Here is a 16,453-nt window from a genome sequence, read left to right on the forward strand (position 1 = left end):
TATAAAATTTTAGATAATAATAAAACAGACGCATAAAAAGGAAATTAGAATAAAGGCAGATGTAGAAGAATACAGATTAAACATTGTCTCTGTGTGGGTCCATCAGGGTTGTTCCTGTGTTTGGTTGTATCAGTCCGTGTCTCTCAGATTGTGGCAGGCAGATACATACTGAGCTGCTACTGTGCTGCTCTTCTTCTCCTCTCCCAACATGATGAAGAGTTTTTGGGTGTTGGTGAGGGAGCAGAATTCAGGGTGAAGTTTTTGGAATTTTTTGTTGGTACACCTCCCGTATGTGAGTGTATTTTGGACACTAAGTTAGGAAGTGCAGCTCAGTCTCGGTGGTGTTGGTGTTGCACTGTGTGCACACTCTTTGTTCTGTGGGGAGCCAGGAGTTCTTGTAGCGTCCGGTCTCGATGGCCAGCTTGTGAACACTGAGTCTGTACTTTGTCAGTGTGGTTCTGAGTTTGGTGCCAGTCACTGTACTCAGGTAATCAGCTACAGTGTGGATTTAGGGTGGAATAGCACCGCATTTTACTCTGTGCTTGTGTTTGGCTTCTCCAATAACTCAGGTACTTTTCTTTTTGAAATGCTACAATTTTACTCATGTTGATTGATTTCAGGGGAGGCTGGTCCTGATGCGGTGCGGTGACTGTGTGTGTTTGTTTAGAGTCTGTGTGTGTCTGTGTAGAGTCTGTGTGTGTTTGTGTAGAGTCTGTGTGTTTGTGTAGAGTCTGTGTGTGTCTGTGTAGAGTCTGTGTGTGTTTGTGTGATGTGTGTTTTTGTAGTCTGTGTGTGTCTGTGTAGAGTCTGTGTGTGTCTGTGTGATGTGTGTTTTTGTAGTCTGTGTGTGTCTGTGTAGAGTCTGTGTGTGTCTGTGTGATGTGTGTTTTTGTAGTCTGTGTGTGTCTGTGTAGAGTCTGTGTGTGTCTGTGTGTGTCTGTGTAGAGTCTGTGTGTGTCTGTGTGTCTGTGTAGAGTCTGTGTGTGTTTGTGTGATGTGTGTTTTTGTAGTCTGTGTGTGTCTGTGTAGAGTCTGTGTGTGTTTGTGTGTGTCTGTGTAGAGTCTGTGTGTGTTTGTGTGATGTGTGTTTTTGTAGTCTGTGTGTGTGTGTAGAGTCTGTGTGTGTCTGTGTGTGTCTGTGTAGAGTCTGTGTGTGTCTGTGTGTGTCTGTGTAGAGTCTGTGTGTGTCTGTGTAGAGTCTGTGTGTGTTTGTGTGATGTGTGTTTTTGTAGTCTGTGTGTGTGTGTAGAGTCTGTGTGTGTCTGTGTGTGTCTGTGTAGAGTCTGTGTGTGTTTGTGTGATGTGTGTTTTTGTAGTCTGTGTGTGTCTGTGTAGAGTCTGTGTGTGTCTGTGTGTGTCTGTGTGTGATGTGTGTTTTTGTAGTCTGTGTGTGTCTGTGTAGAGTCTGTGTGTGTCTGTGTATGTCTGTGTAGAGTTTGTGTGTGTTTTTGTAGTTTGTGTGTCTGTGTAGAGTTTGTGTGTGTTTTTGTAGTCTGTGTGTGTTTGTGTAGAGTTTGTGTGTGTTTTTGTAGAGTCTGTGTGTGTTTGTGTAGAGTCTGTGTGTGTTTGTGTAGTGTGTGTGTTTGTGTAGAGTCTGTGTGTGTTTGTGTAGTGTGTGTGTTTGTGTAGAGTCTGTGTGTGTTTGTGTAGAGTCTGTGTGTGTTTGTGTAGAGTCTGTGTGTGTTTGTGTAGAGTGTGTGTGTTTGTGTAGAGTCTGTGTGTGTTTTTGTAGAGTCTGTGTGTGTTTGTGTAGTGCATCACTGGGCAAACAACACATTCTCTCTCTCTTTCTCTCTCTCTCACACACACACACACACACACACACACACACACACACACACACACACACCTAGGGGGACTTTTAGTACCTCCAGTTAACCTGACTGCATGTCTTTGGATTGTGGGAGAAAACCGGAACTCCCAGAGGAAACCCACATAGACATGGGGAGAACATTCAAACTCCACACAGAAAGGACCCGGACCGTTCCATCTGGGAATTGAACCCAGGACCTTCTTACTGTGAGGCGACAGTGCTACCCACCGAGCCACTGTACCACCCATTGTCAGTTTAACCACCGCTTTATCCTATTCTGGGTCGTGGTGGGTCTGATTCACTGACCAAAAGACAGGAAACACGTCGGACAGGTAGAAGTCGCCAGACCATTAAACTATTGTGTGAATTACTGGCGCCATCTGTTGGTAAAGCGGATCAATTGCAAATACAGAAATGAGATGTAAATCAGTTGGATTTACACTGATCAGCCATAACATTAAAACCACCTCCTTGTTTTTACACTCACTGTCCATTTTATCAGCTCCACTTACCATATAGAAGCACTTTGTAGTTCTACAATTACTGAATCCCCCAACAGCTCATTCTCAAACTCGACAGGCTGGGGCTGAACACCTCACTGTGCAACTGGCTGTTAGACTTCCTAACTGGAAGACCACAGGCAGTACGGGTCGGCAGTAACACATCCAACACCATCACTCTGAACACGGGGGCTCCCCAAGGATGTGTGCTGAGCCCTCTCCTATTCACTTTGCTGACCCACGACTGCACACCATTGCACAGCTCCAACCTCTTCATAAAGTTCGCGGACGACACGACTGTGGTGGGTCTCATAAAGAACAATGACGAGACAAACTACAGGAGTGAGGTGAGTCACCTGTCCCAGTGGTGCAAACACAACAATCTTTCCTTAAACGTTGAAAAAACGAAAGAGATTGTTGTGGATTTCAGAAGATCATGCACACAACATGCTCCTCTGACCATCAACGGTGCTGCTGTGGAAAGGGTGAGCAGCACCAAGTTCTTGGGTGTGCACATCACTGAGGACCTCTCCTGGACTAATAACACAACATCTTTAGCCAGGAGGGCTCATCAACGTCTCTACTTCCTTTGCAAGCTGAGAAGAGCCAGAGCTCCAGCCCCCATCATGTGTACCTTTTACAGAGGTACCATCGAGAGTGTCCTGACCAGCTGCATTACTGTGTGGTACGGCGCCTGCACCGCGTCCTGTCGCAAGACCCTCCAACGCATCGTGAGAGCAGCTGAGAAGATCATTGGCACCTCTCTCCCCACCCTCCACGAACTTCACAACACCCGCCTCACCCGAAAAGCCCTCTGCATGGCAGGTGATTCCACCCACCCACTGCACAGCTTCTTCAGTCTGCTGCCATCAGGAAGGAGACTGCGGAGTCTCCGGGCCAAGACCAGCCGACTGAGGGACAGCACCATCCACCAGGCGGTCAGGATCCTCAACTCGCTTCCTGTTCTGCCCCCCCTCTCACGAACCTAACCCCCCCCCCCCCCCCCCCCCCCCCCATCAATACCATAACTTACATCCCCATTTATCTTTTCAACGCACATATCACTTTAATCTACAATATAACATAATCGTTTTTGCACTGCCGTCGTAATTAAACTGGTTTTTAATAAAGACTTCATAATCTGCACTGCCACTTTAGTGTTTTTATATTGGGACTTCTATTTTTAAAATTCTTCAAGTGGTAATTTTTACTTCTATATTTTCATATTTGTGTCAGTGTGTATATATATTTGCGCTTCAGAGAGTGTTTATCCTTATTCTATTTTATATTCTTTTATTCTAGGTTATTGTTAATTAATGTTTTATGTTGCACCATGGGTCAGAGAGTAACGCAATTTCAATCCTCTGTATGTCCTGTACATATTGCAGTTTTGACAATAAAGCAACTTTGACTTTTGACTTTGAATGTAGTCCATCTGTTTCTCTGCATGCTTTGTTAGCCCCCTTTTATGCTGTTCTTCAATGGTCAGGACCCCCACAGGACCACCACAGAGCAGGTATTATTTAGGTGGTGGATCATTCTCAGCACTGCAGTGACACTGACGCTGACTGCTGGAGTTTTTAAACACCTCACTGTCACTGCTGGAGTGAGAATAGTCCACCAACCACGCTGCCGTGTGCAGTGTCCTGTGACCACTGATGAAGTTCTAGAAGATGAGCAACTCAAACAGCAGCAATAGATGAGCGATCGCTTCTGACTTTACATCTACAAGGTTGACCGACTAGGTAGAAGTGTCTAATAGAGTGGACAGTGAGTGGACACGGTGTTTAAAAACTCCAGCAGCGCTGCTGTGTCTGATCCACTCATACCAGTACAACACACACTAACACACCACCACCATGTCAGTGTCACTGCAGTGCTGAGAATCATCCACCACCTAAATAATACCTGCTCTGTGGTGGTCCTGACTATTTAAGAACAGGGTGAAAGCAGGTTAAACAGTATGCAGAGAAACAGATGGGCTACAGTCAGTAATTGTAGAACTACAAAGTGCTTCTATATGGTAAGTGGAGCTGATAAAAGGGACAGTGAGTGTAGAAACAAGGGGGTGGTTTTAATGTTATGGCTTCACGGTTGAAATTCACTGCCTGTGTCTGTACCCATCCTTGATTAACCCCTGCACCCCCCGCATTTCCTCCACAACTCTTCACGTTTTTGTTTTTCTAAACAAATAATCAAAAATGGGGGAGATGGGGGAGTTTGTCGGCCCAGCACAAAGAGGAAGCCGCCCTGAACTCCGGCCAAACATTCTTAACAGTTCCCCTCCCTTCCCCTCCAGTCTTATAATTACTCCTCAATTGCTACAGCTGAAGTTTTGGCCTTAAACTTTATCACTAAAGAGGAAAGTTCACTCTTTTATCTCCTGAACTGTCAGTGTTAAGCTACTCTTAATTCAGATTAATACTGTACAGTATTTCATGGCAACTGTTCTTTTTCTGTGACTTTATTGTGGTTCATCTGCTAAGAGGAACCTACATCAGTACAAATGATCAGTGTGGTGGTGTAGGGAGTCCTACATTGTCTTTCAGTACTGTGTCATGGTCTTGTAATTCCTCATTTTTTATTATGATTATGAAGCGTGACAAAGACAAAGCAAAAAAGCGAACAGGCTTTATTCCTTTTACACTGAGAAATGTGTTCTATTTACTCACAGTACAAGAACAAAAACAAAAGCAGAAATCATTAAAGATCCCAAAATTGACACGACAAACACGTCTCTTACAAAAACCTCAACTCATGCGACTAAAATGCTATTCATTCCATCAGCAGAAGACAACAGGGGCGGCACGGTGGCTAAGTGGGTAGCGCTGTTGCCTCACAGCAAGAAGGTTCTGGGTTCGATCCCCAGACGAGGCGGTCCAGGTCCTTTCTGTGTGGAGTTTGCATGTTCTCCCTGTGTCTGCGTGGGTTTCCTCCCACAGTCCAAAGACGTTCAAGGAGACACTAAATTGTCCATGACTGTGTTCGATATAAACTGAACTGATGAATCATGTGTGTGATGAGTGACTTCCGTTCCTGTCATGAATGTGACCAAAGTGTAAAACATGACGTTAAAATCCTAATAAACAAACAAACAAACAGAAGACAACCGGACACATGTGCACCTCAATCTTTTAGATCAGGGTTTTTTCACAACACAAACAATGCATCAAAACCAAACACAAAACTAAATAACCTTAATTAATAAAAGTGGTGGCAATCTGGTCCCACTGTGGTTTGCAAGATGTATCATAAAGCCTCCACAAGGGGGCGTTTGTGTATAAGTTCATTTTGTGTTTATGTGCCTGTTACTCACTCACTTTCTTACCCTAGCCTATCGCAGCTTTTCAATGGGCGCAAGGCACACAGTAACACCCTGGACAAGGTTCCAGTCCACCGCATGGCAGACACACTCACACACACACACACACACACACACACACACACACCCATTCACCTATGGGGCAATTCAGTGTCTCAGATGAACTTGACTGCATGTTTTTGGAAACATGCAAACTCCGCACAGAAGGGACCCAGACCGCCCTGCCTGGGGATTGAACCCAGTGCTACCTACCGAGCCACCATGCTGCCCCTATGTGCCTGTTAAAATTTGTTTATTTAGTTATTATTATTTTTCTCTGCGACCCTTTTTTGGCTCGCGACCCACCTAAGAGTCACAAGTTACGCAGGGTTTGAAAAACCCTGATTTAGGTTGTTTGCTGAATACAGGGTGGGTTTAGTAGGTGCACCTGTATTTATTTGCCTGCAGCTTTTCATGGTGCTCCATGTGTTCATATGTACCTTGACGTGATGCCCTTCTCCCTACATTTTCTCCTGCCACTGTGGAGGAAGCAACCTTCCAAAAACATGCAATAGGTAGGTTGGGTGCTTTAAATTGGCCCTTCTGTTCCCAGGATAGGATGCATGCACTTCACAATCAGGTGAACTAATAATTAAATTAATTTCAATTATATTGTGCGAACAAATGCATTGGATGCAACAACTAATCCTTGCCTCTGTTTCTTGCTTGTAAAATCTTTGGCATGTTCTCTCTGTGTTTGTGTGAGGTACTCCAGGTACTCTGGTTTCCTCCTACCTTTGAAAAAATGCATGTAAGCCAATATACTGCAGTATATTGTGTAAGTAAATGAGTGAATGAATAAGGGTGTGTTGCTCTGGGAAAGAATGGCACCATGCCCAGTGCCCACTGCAACCCCGATCAGGTCAAAGCAGTCGGGGAAAATTCAGCAAATGAATAAATGAATGAATCTAACATTCATTTAGATTGGGGTGGCACAGTTACCCACTGGTTGTGGTGCAACACAGCATCAAGGTGCTAAAAACCTTGTTTGTGTAGAGTTTGGTATGTTCACCTTGTATTTTCCCCCAGCTTTCAAAAACATGCATCTGAATAAAGTGGATCTTCATGGGGGGTGAGTGAGTGAACGAGTGAGAGTGTGATGCCCTGATATAGACTGGCACCCTTGAATTTGGGTGGCACAGTGGCATAGCTTCTAGGGAGGGTGTCACACTGTTTTGTTGCCTTGGCATTTTAGTGGAGTTTAGCATGTTGTCCTTGTTTTTCCTCCGGGCACTCCGGCTTCCTCAACATGCATCTGAATAAAATGGATGTTCGAAACAGCCCTGAGGAGGGAGTAAGTGAGTGAGTGAATGGGTGAGAGTGTGATGCCCTGGGATAGATTGGCACCCTGTCCTGGGTGTATGCTCATGCCCGGCGTTTCAGGATAGGCTCAGGACCCACCGCAACCCTGACTAGTTCATGAATATTGAATGAATTTAAATCTCACGTAGATTTGAATTTGGGTGGCACAATATCACAGTACAGTGGCATAGCTTCTAGATTGGGTGTGACACTGTTTTGTTGCCCTGGCGTTTTAATGTAGTTTAGCATGTTCTCCCATAGATGCGAGTGAGAAAGTGGGTGAATGGGTGAAGGGGTTTGGTACCCTGAGGTACCCTGAGGTAAATTGGCGCCATGTTTAGGCTGCTTTCCTGACCAGGATGAAGTGTTTACCAAATCAGTCAGTGTGGGCGTGCTTTAGGACCCTGCAGATGTAAGTGGTGTGTGTGTGTGTGTGTGTGTGTGTGTGTGTGTGTGTGTGTGGTTGCGAGCTCGAGCCGAATCGTCAGTCTCGCGCTCCTCTCGCGCACATCAGAAGCACGCAGTCCCGCGCCGATGGCCTCGTCCGCGAGCGGTGTGGAGGAGGCGCGCGCTGCGGCCCCGGCCCCCACGCCCCTCAAGCTGGTGGGTCTGGTCTGCGTCTTCCTGGCTCTATGTCTGGATGTGGGAGCCGTGCTGAGCCCCGCCTGGGTCACCGCGGACCACCAGTACTACCTGTCCCTGTGGGAGGCCTGCTGGAGGCCCGGAGGCTCGAACGCCTGGCAGTGCAGCAGCACGCTGGATACCGGTGAGCATCACCAGCACCATCATCACCACCATCATGACCATCATGCAGGGTGTGAACGGGGCGTGTGCTTTAGACCATTCTGCTATTAACGCATTGTTTCTCATGATCCGAACAGCAGGTCAATTGACATCACAGCATCAAAAGCTTCAACTCAATTAACTCATCAATTAATAAACAATAATCACGTGTCATATTTCGATCTAGATCATGTGCATGTAGTAAACATGTAGGTGCTGAAATGTAAATAATTAACACACCGACCCATCACATCTAAACCATTACAAGTACATACAATAAATAAGTGTTATTTTTTCCACACATTTTCCACATTCGGATTTAAACATGACATGTTATGGATCACATCTTGAGGATTTGTACCTTCAAATGTGATGTTTCATACGTTTTCCACGTTGGGATTTTTAACATGTTATGGTTCACACACATTTTCCAAATGTGTTTTTTAATACTAAATGCTATGTTGCACGTTTCCCACATAACATGTCATGAATTGTTATCATCACATCTTGTGGATTTTGAACGTCACATGTGATGTTTCATACTTTTTCTACTTTGAGGATTTTTAACATCACATCATGATTTTTAACACTATGCTTCACGCATCTTCCACATGTGGATTTTTAACGTCACATGTTATGGTTCACACATTTTCCACATGACATGTTATGAATTGTCATCATCACATCTTGTGGATTGTGAACGTCACATGTGATGTTTCATACCTCTTCTACTTTGGGATTTTGATCATCACATCTTGTGGATTATTAACTTCAAATGTGATGTTTCTTATATTTTCCACGTAACACGTTGTGGATTTTGAACATCGCATGTGATGTTTCATGCGTTTCCCACTTCGGGACTTTTGACATCACATTATGATTTTTAACGCTATGCTTTAGGCATTTTGCACATGTGGATTTTTAACATCACATGTTATGGTTCACACATTTTCCACATAACATGTAATGGATTTTGATCATCACATCTTGTGGATTATTAACTTCAGATGTGATGTTTCTTATATTTTCCACGTACCACGTTGTGGATTTTGAACATCACATGTGATGTTTCATACGTTTCCCACTTTGGGATTTTTATCATCACATGAGGATTTTTAACATGTTATGGTTCACACCTTTTCCAAATGTGTTTTTTTAATACATGTTATGTTTAACACATTTTCACATCACATGTTATTGTTCATACTTTTTTCACATTTGGATTTTACCACCACATGTTATGATTTTAAACACTTTTTTATGCCCATTTTCCACATGAGGATTTTTAACATGTTTTGTTTCACATATTTCCCACATAACATGTTATAGATTTTTAACATCACATGAGGTTTTTTTTTTTTTTTTTTACGTTTTGTATCACACATTTTCCAAATAACACCACGTTATCGATTTTTTAACACCACATGTTATGTTTCATACATTTTCCAAATTCGGATTTTACCACCACATGTTATGATTTTAAACACTATGTTAAACCCATTTTCCACATGAGGATTTTTAAGATGTTTTGTTTCACACATTTCCACATAAAAACATGTTATTGATTTTTAACATCACAAGAGGAATTTTAACATGTTATGTTTCCCACATGTTTTTCATTTGGCTGCAGATGTTATGCTTCATGCATTTTCACATGTCAATTACAGACACTTCAAGTGTTATGTTTTACACATGTTTTACACTTTTATTTAACTTGGGACTGATCACACTGTCTGTGTAACCTGCCATAGTGGTTGGGGGGGGGGGGGGGGGGGGGGTGGGGGTCCAAAATGTTACTCACTACACCTGGAGGGACTCTTTATAAGTGTATCTGGGACTCTGGACTGAGTCCTTCGTTGTTAGTCTTTTATTTATTTGTCTGTCTGGCTATTTTTGCTTTTATGCGATTGTTCTTTTATCCCGGTGTCCGAGGACTCCGCCGCTGAACGGTTGTATTCCTGTAGCTGCTTGGTTCTAAAGCTTTTTTGGGCTTTTTGCTGCTGCCGGTTTGCTTTGGTTCCTCTGTTTGGTTTTCTGGTGAGCGTCTGGGTCGTAACGTTGATTGAGTAGCTGGCAGAGCTGCACCCGAACGCTTTGTGTTTTCTTCTCCGAACTGTCCCTGTTCTTTTCCTGTGTTTCCAGGCTCTCCTTCAGTGATGTGTTTATTGCTTGAGTTTTATTACTTTGATTACTTTGTTCACTCGTTCAGTTACTCCATCGCAGGAGTAATGGACGTCCTGAGTAGTCTTGGCAGACGAGCGGCCTGATGTTTTCTGTGTTGGATTCTCATCTGTGATCATTCCTGATACACCAGAGATCCAAAATGTTGAGCCCAGGTTTGAAATCCCTTCATCACTTCCTTCATGATCCTTTAAGGACGATCGATACGAGATCATAATGCTGATTGATTATATTTGTAAGCAGGCTGTACATCTGCGTGCTGGCTTTATTGACGTGAACGTCTCGAGTTACATTATTAGCCAAGCATTTGTGTAAGTATTGATTAGCCGTTAAGATGCTTCTTTTGAGCCTCCGTCTTGATTATTTATCTGTATGTTTATCATGTGACCAGACTAGATGGAAATGATGCACATTGTTTACCGGAAAACTATGTTTTGCTGACGTTTATCTATTCCAGAACCATGAGCATTGATATAAAGGTCAGAGTGTAAATTCTATAATGATTTTATACATCTGTTAGCAAAGGGTGTGGCTGAAACACCTGAACCCATTTATTATGAGGGGTGTCCACATACTTTTGCCTATATAGTCTGGAAAAATGTAAGGATATTAAATTATGTGTTTAATTCCACCACACAGCAACTAATACTTAAGGGCCCAACAGTGGCAACCTGGCATTGATGGGGCTTAAACAAGCAACCAACTTATTTGTAAGTCAGGATCTGCCCCTGGAGCAGACATGGTAAAGGGCCTTGCTTGAGGGCCCAACATTAATGGCATTGATGGGGCTTGAACCAGCGACCTTTCGATTACTAGTCCAGTACTTTAACCACTAGTCTACAACTTCCCTTTATATTTAAAAAGCCAGGCTCTGCCCCTGGAGCAGACATGGTAAAGGGCCTTGCTCGAGGGCCCAACAGTGGCTGCATGGCAGATCCGGGATTCGAACCCACAATCTACCAATTAATAACCCAAAGCTCTACCCACTAGGCCACCATATTTAGTTAAAGGAGCATTTGTCAGGTCAACGCTACGATTCATCCTAAAGGTCAGATTGTAAATTCTATAATGATTTTATACACTTGTTAGTAATGGGTGTGGCTAATACACCTGAACTCATTAATTATGAGGGGTGTCCACATACTTTTGGCTCTATAGTGTGATAAAGTGCAGACAAATTGAAATTATGCTTTTATTTCCACCACACAGCAACTAATACTCAAGGGCCCAACAGTGGTAACCTGGCATTGATGGGGCTTGAACCAGCGACCTTTCGATTACTAGTCCGGAACCTTAACCACTAGGCTACGGCTTCCCCTACGGAACTAGGCTACAACTGCTGGATCATTCTACAGGATATTTAATTTGGCACAGTTTTTACGCCATATGCCACTCTTGACACTCCCCCCCCCCCCCCCCCCCCCCCCCCCCCCCCCCCGCCCCACAGGGACCAGCATGCACCTTCTGTATTTGGGAACCCAGTCCAAGATTCAAACCCCTGAGATTCAGGCAATGCTCACATCACTGACACTTTATTTATTTGCATTTACATTTGCAGCATTTAGCTGTTGCTTTGATCCAAAGCAACTTGCAATTGATTGTGGAGGGCCTTGCTCAGGGGCCCAACTGTGGCAAGTTGGTGATGGTGGGGCTTGAACTGGCAACCTTCTGATTACTGGTCTAGTACCTTAACCACCGAGCTCCCACAGAGAAGTGAAGTAAGTATTTTATTCGTACCCACGTTTATGTGTCCTGGACGTTCATGTGTCCTGGACGTTCATTTGTTTTAGATGTTCATGTGTCCTGGACGTTTATGTGTCCTGGATTTTTATGTGTCCTGGACGTTCATGTGTTCTGGACGTTCATGTGTCCTGGATTTTTATGTGTCCTGGACGTTTATGTGTCCTGGACGTTCATTTGTTTTAGATGTTCATGTGTCCTGGACGTTCATGTGTCCTGGATTTTTATGTGTCCTGGACGTTTATGTGTCCTGGACGTTCATTTGTTTTAGATGTTCATGTGTCCTGGACGTTTATGTGTCCTGGATTTTTATGTGTCCTGGACGTTTATGTGTCCTGGATTTTTATGTGTCCTGGACGTTCATGTGTTCTGGACGTTCATGTGTCCTGGATTTTTATGTGTCCTGGACGTTTATGTGTCCTGGACGTTCATTTGTTTTAGATGTTCATGTGTCCTGGACGTTTATGTGTCCTGGATTTTTACGTGTCCTGGACGTTCATGTGTTCTGGACGTTCATGTGTTCTGGATTTTTATGTGTCCTGGACGTTTATGTGTCCTGGACGTTCATTTGTTTTAGATGTTCATGTGTCCTGGACGTTTATGTGTCCTGGATTTTTACGTGTCCTGGACGTTCATGTGTTCTGGACGTTCATGTGTTCTGGATTTTTATGTGTCCTAGACGTTCATGTGTCCTGGACGTTCATGTGTCCTGGATTTTTATGTGTCCTGGACGTTCATGTGTTCTGGACGTTTATGTGTCCTGGATTTTTATGTGTCCTAGACGTTCATGTGTTCTGGACATTCATGTGTCCTGGATGTTTATGTGTCCTGGACGTTCATGTGTCCTGGATTTTTATGTGTCCTGGACATTCATGTGTCCTGAATTTCTATGTGTCCTGGATTTTTATGTGTCCTGGATGTTTATGTGTCCTGGATGTTTATGTGTCCTGGATGTTTATGTGTCCTGGATGTTTATGTGTCCTGGACGTTCATGTGTCCTGGATTTTTATGTGTCCTGGATGTTTATGTGTCCTGGATTTTTATGTGTCCTGGACATTCATGTGTCCTGGATGTTTATGTGTCCTGGATGTTTATGTGTCCTGGATGTTTATGTGTCCTGGATTTTTATGTGTCCTGGACGTTCATGTGTCCTGGATTTTTATGTGTCCTGGATGTTTATGTGTCCTGGATGTTTATGTGTCCTGGACATTCATGTGTCCTGGATGTTTATGTGTCCTGGACGTTCATGTGTCCTGGATTTTTATGTGTCCTGGACATTCATGTGTCCTGAATTTCTATGTGTCCTGGATTTGTATGTGTCCTGGATGTTTATGTGTCCTGGATGTTTATGTGTCCTGGACGTTCATGTGTCCTGAATTTCTATGTGTCCTGGATTTTTATGTGTCCTGGATTTTTATGTGTCCTGGATGTTTATGTGTCCTGGACGTTCATGTGTCCTGAATTTCTATGTGTCCTGGATTTTTATGTGTCCTGGACGTTCATGTGTCCTGGATTTTTATGTGTCCTGGATGTTTATGTGTCCTGGACGTTCATGTGTCCTGGATTTTTATGTGTCCTGGATGTTTATGTGTCCTGGACGTTCATGTGTCCTGGATTTTTATGTGTCCTGGACGTTCATGTGTCCTGGATTTTTATGTGTCCTGGACGTTCATGTGTCCTAGACGTTTATATTTCCTAGACGTTTATGTTTCCTAGACGTTTATGTTTCCTAGACGTTTATGTTTCCTAGACGTTTATGTGTCATTGATGTTCATGTGTCCTGGACGTTCATGTGTCCACTAAGATGTTAAGGCGTCTGGTTTCCTGGCCCCTCAGAATCGTCCAGGCAGCTAAATAACCGAATTACGGGGTCAGAATCGAGCCCCCGGGAGCAGGAATGCGGGTCACTTCAGGCAGAACTGGATCTCTGAACCGACCCTGCGCCTATTGTGCTGATAATGGAGTTGAGGAACTCAGAGTTGGGGAAGTTGTTGTTTGCCAGCGTGGGAATGCGTGCGGGTGTGAGTGCGCCTATTGAGATGCATATGAATTCAGAAGGGTAACAAAAGAGCTGCCAGATGCCCGTTTTCATCATCATCACCACCATCACGCCCTCGCTCTAAAGGGAACGAGCGCAGCCGAGATTTGAAAAGAGGAAATCAACCACTGGTGAAAGATTACAATCGTTTGGACGAAGTAACGAAGGATCTGTTATTAAATAACCAGCGCCGGTTCAAACCCACCCGGAATATTTAGGGAATGTGTACGAAGTGGAATAGAGAAGTGTTACCCCACACCAACCCCCAAACTGCTCCAACATTCTGACTAACTCACTTTATTGTGAGTAACATTTGCCAGCTCCCAGTTTCAGTACCAAAACCACCAAAGCTCCCAGTTTCAGTACCAAAACCACCAAAGCTCCCAGTTTCAGTACCAAAACCACCAAAGCTTCCAGTTTCAGTACCAAAACCACCAAAGCTCCCAGTTTCAGTACCAAAACCACCAAAGCTCCCAGTTTCAGTACCAAAACCACCAAAGCTCCCAGTTTCAGTACCAAAACCACCAAAGCTCCCAGTTTAGTACCAAAGCTTCCAGTTTCAGTACCAAAACCACCAAAGCTCCCAGTTTCAGTACCAAAACCACCAAAGCTCCCAGTTTCAGTACCAAAACCACCAAAGCTTCCAGTTTCAGTACCAAAACCACCAAAGCTTCCAGTTTCAGTACCAAAACCACCAAAGCTCCCAGTTTAGTACCAAAGCTCCCAGTTTCAGTACCAAAACCACCAAAGCTCCCAGTTCCAGTACCAAAAACACCAAAGCTCCCAGTTTTAGTAACAACGCTTCCAGTTTAATACCAAAGCTTCCAGTTTAGTACCAAAACCACCAAAGCTTCCAGTTGTACTATCAAAGCTTCCAGTTTCACCACCAGAACCACCAAAGCTTCCAGTTTCAGTACCAAAGCTTCCAGTTTCACCACCAGAACCACCAAAGCTTCCAGTTTCAGTACCAGAACCACCATAGCTTCCAGTTTCAGTACCAGAACCACCAAAGCTTCCAGTTGTACTATCAAAGGTTCCAGTTTCACCACCAGAACCACCAAAGCTTCCAGTTTCACCACCAGAACCACCAAAGCTTCCAGTTTCAGTACCATAGCTTCCAGTTTCAGTACCAGAACCACCATAGCTTCTAGTTTCAGTACCAAAGCTTCCAGTTTCAGTACCAGAACCACCATAGCTTCCAGTTTCAGTACCAGAACCACCAAAGCTTCCAGTTGTACTATCAAAGGTTCCAGTTTCACCACCAGAACCACCAAAGCTTCCAGTTTCACCACCAGAACCACCAAAGCTTCCAGTTTCAGTACCATAGCTTCCAGTTTCAGTACCAGAACCACCAAAGCTTCCAGTTTCAGTACCAGAACCACCAAAGCTTCCAGTTTCAGTACCAGAACCACCTAAGCTTCCAGTTTCAGTACCATAGCTTCCAGTTTCAGTACCAGAACCACCAAAGCTTCCAGTTTCAGTACCAAAGCTTCCAGTTTCAGTACCAAAGCTTCCAGTTTCAGTACCAAAGCTTCCAGTTTCAGTACCAGAACCACCATAGCTTCTAGTTTCAGTACCAAAGCTTCCAGTTTCAGTACCAAAGCTTCCAGTTTCAGTACCAGAACCACCAAAGCTTCCAGTTTCAGTACCAAAGCTTCCAGTTTCACCACCAGAACCACCAAAGCTTCCAGTTTCAGTACCAAAGCTTCCAGTTTCAGTACCAAAGCTTCCAGTTTCAGTACCAGAACCACCATAGCTTCTAGTTTCAGTACCAAAGCTTCCAGTTTCAGTACCAGAACCACCATAGCTTCCAGTTTCAGTACCAGAACCACCAAAGCTTCCAGTTGTACTATCAAAGCTTCCAGTTTCACCACCAGAACCACCAAAGCTTCCAGTTTCACCACCAGAACCACCAAAGCTTCCAGTTTCAGTACCAGAACCACCAAAGCTTCCAGTAAGCTTCCGGTTCCAGTACCAAAGCTTCCAGTAAGCTTCCGGTTCCAGTACCAAAGCTTCCTATTTGTTCATAAATGCAGTAATTATGGGTTTTAATGCTGTTAGCTGTAAAATTTGTAGCATTTTATCGATTGCAGACTTATTCCTGATTTTTAATTACAGTTCTACTTTACAAATGTAGTTGGAAGATGCTGAATTTAGTCCTACACAAACACAAAATCTTAAAAGTTTCAGCGTATTTTTGGCTTGTGCTAGTTGGTTGCTTGCGAGCTGGCTAGTTCAGCACCCATGAACCATAATCAGTAAGTAATCGACAGCTAATACGTTAGCTAATTTAGCCTGCCGAACAAGTTTCATAAAACTGGTAAAATCAGGGATGGGCCCTACTAAATTCACGTGTTCACGGATTTTTAAACGAAAGTGTCACATTTCACGGCGGTCATTAAATGACGCTCATAAATTAAATGATAGCATAAATAGAAGCTACAACACACAGCACAGCTACCTTCATAGCTCCCTCTCAAAGACGAAAATACTCGTCCGTATTTTCACCCCCCACGTGTTTAACTGCTTTACACTTCCACATCTTGGACATTTTGTCTAAACGATTGCTGGTGTAACTGAGCGTCTTTAGAGTTGCTGATTTCATAAAGAAAGAAAGAAACTGTACGTAGATATAGATCAGGAGCAGAAAACTTTAATGGTTTGTTCTTTTGAGGTGCAGCACAGAGATGATCACGTGTGTAGAGAAGCACACTTTTACATTGATTATGGAATCC

At 43.8% G+C, this 16,453-nt stretch overlaps 1 protein-coding gene across 1 annotated transcript in view; it reads left to right on the forward strand.

Moving 5' to 3' along the window:
* Positions 1 to 7,472: 7,472 nt before the first annotated feature.
* The window catches only part of tmem47 (transmembrane protein 47), a 33,286-nt gene continuing 24,305 nt past the window's right edge, over positions 7,473 to 16,453 (forward strand). Inside the window, exon 1 of the mRNA XM_062998242.1 lies at positions 7,473 to 7,742. Within this exon, the coding sequence (XP_062854312.1) occupies positions 7,511 to 7,742 (232 nt within the window). The 5' untranslated portion in view covers positions 7,473 to 7,510. The remainder of the gene's footprint in view (positions 7,743 to 16,453) is intronic.

The sequence above is a fragment of the Trichomycterus rosablanca genome, chromosome 7, assembly GCF_030014385.1.
Source record: "Trichomycterus rosablanca isolate fTriRos1 chromosome 7, fTriRos1.hap1, whole genome shotgun sequence".
NCBI lineage: Eukaryota > Metazoa > Chordata > Actinopteri > Siluriformes > Trichomycteridae > Trichomycterus > Trichomycterus rosablanca.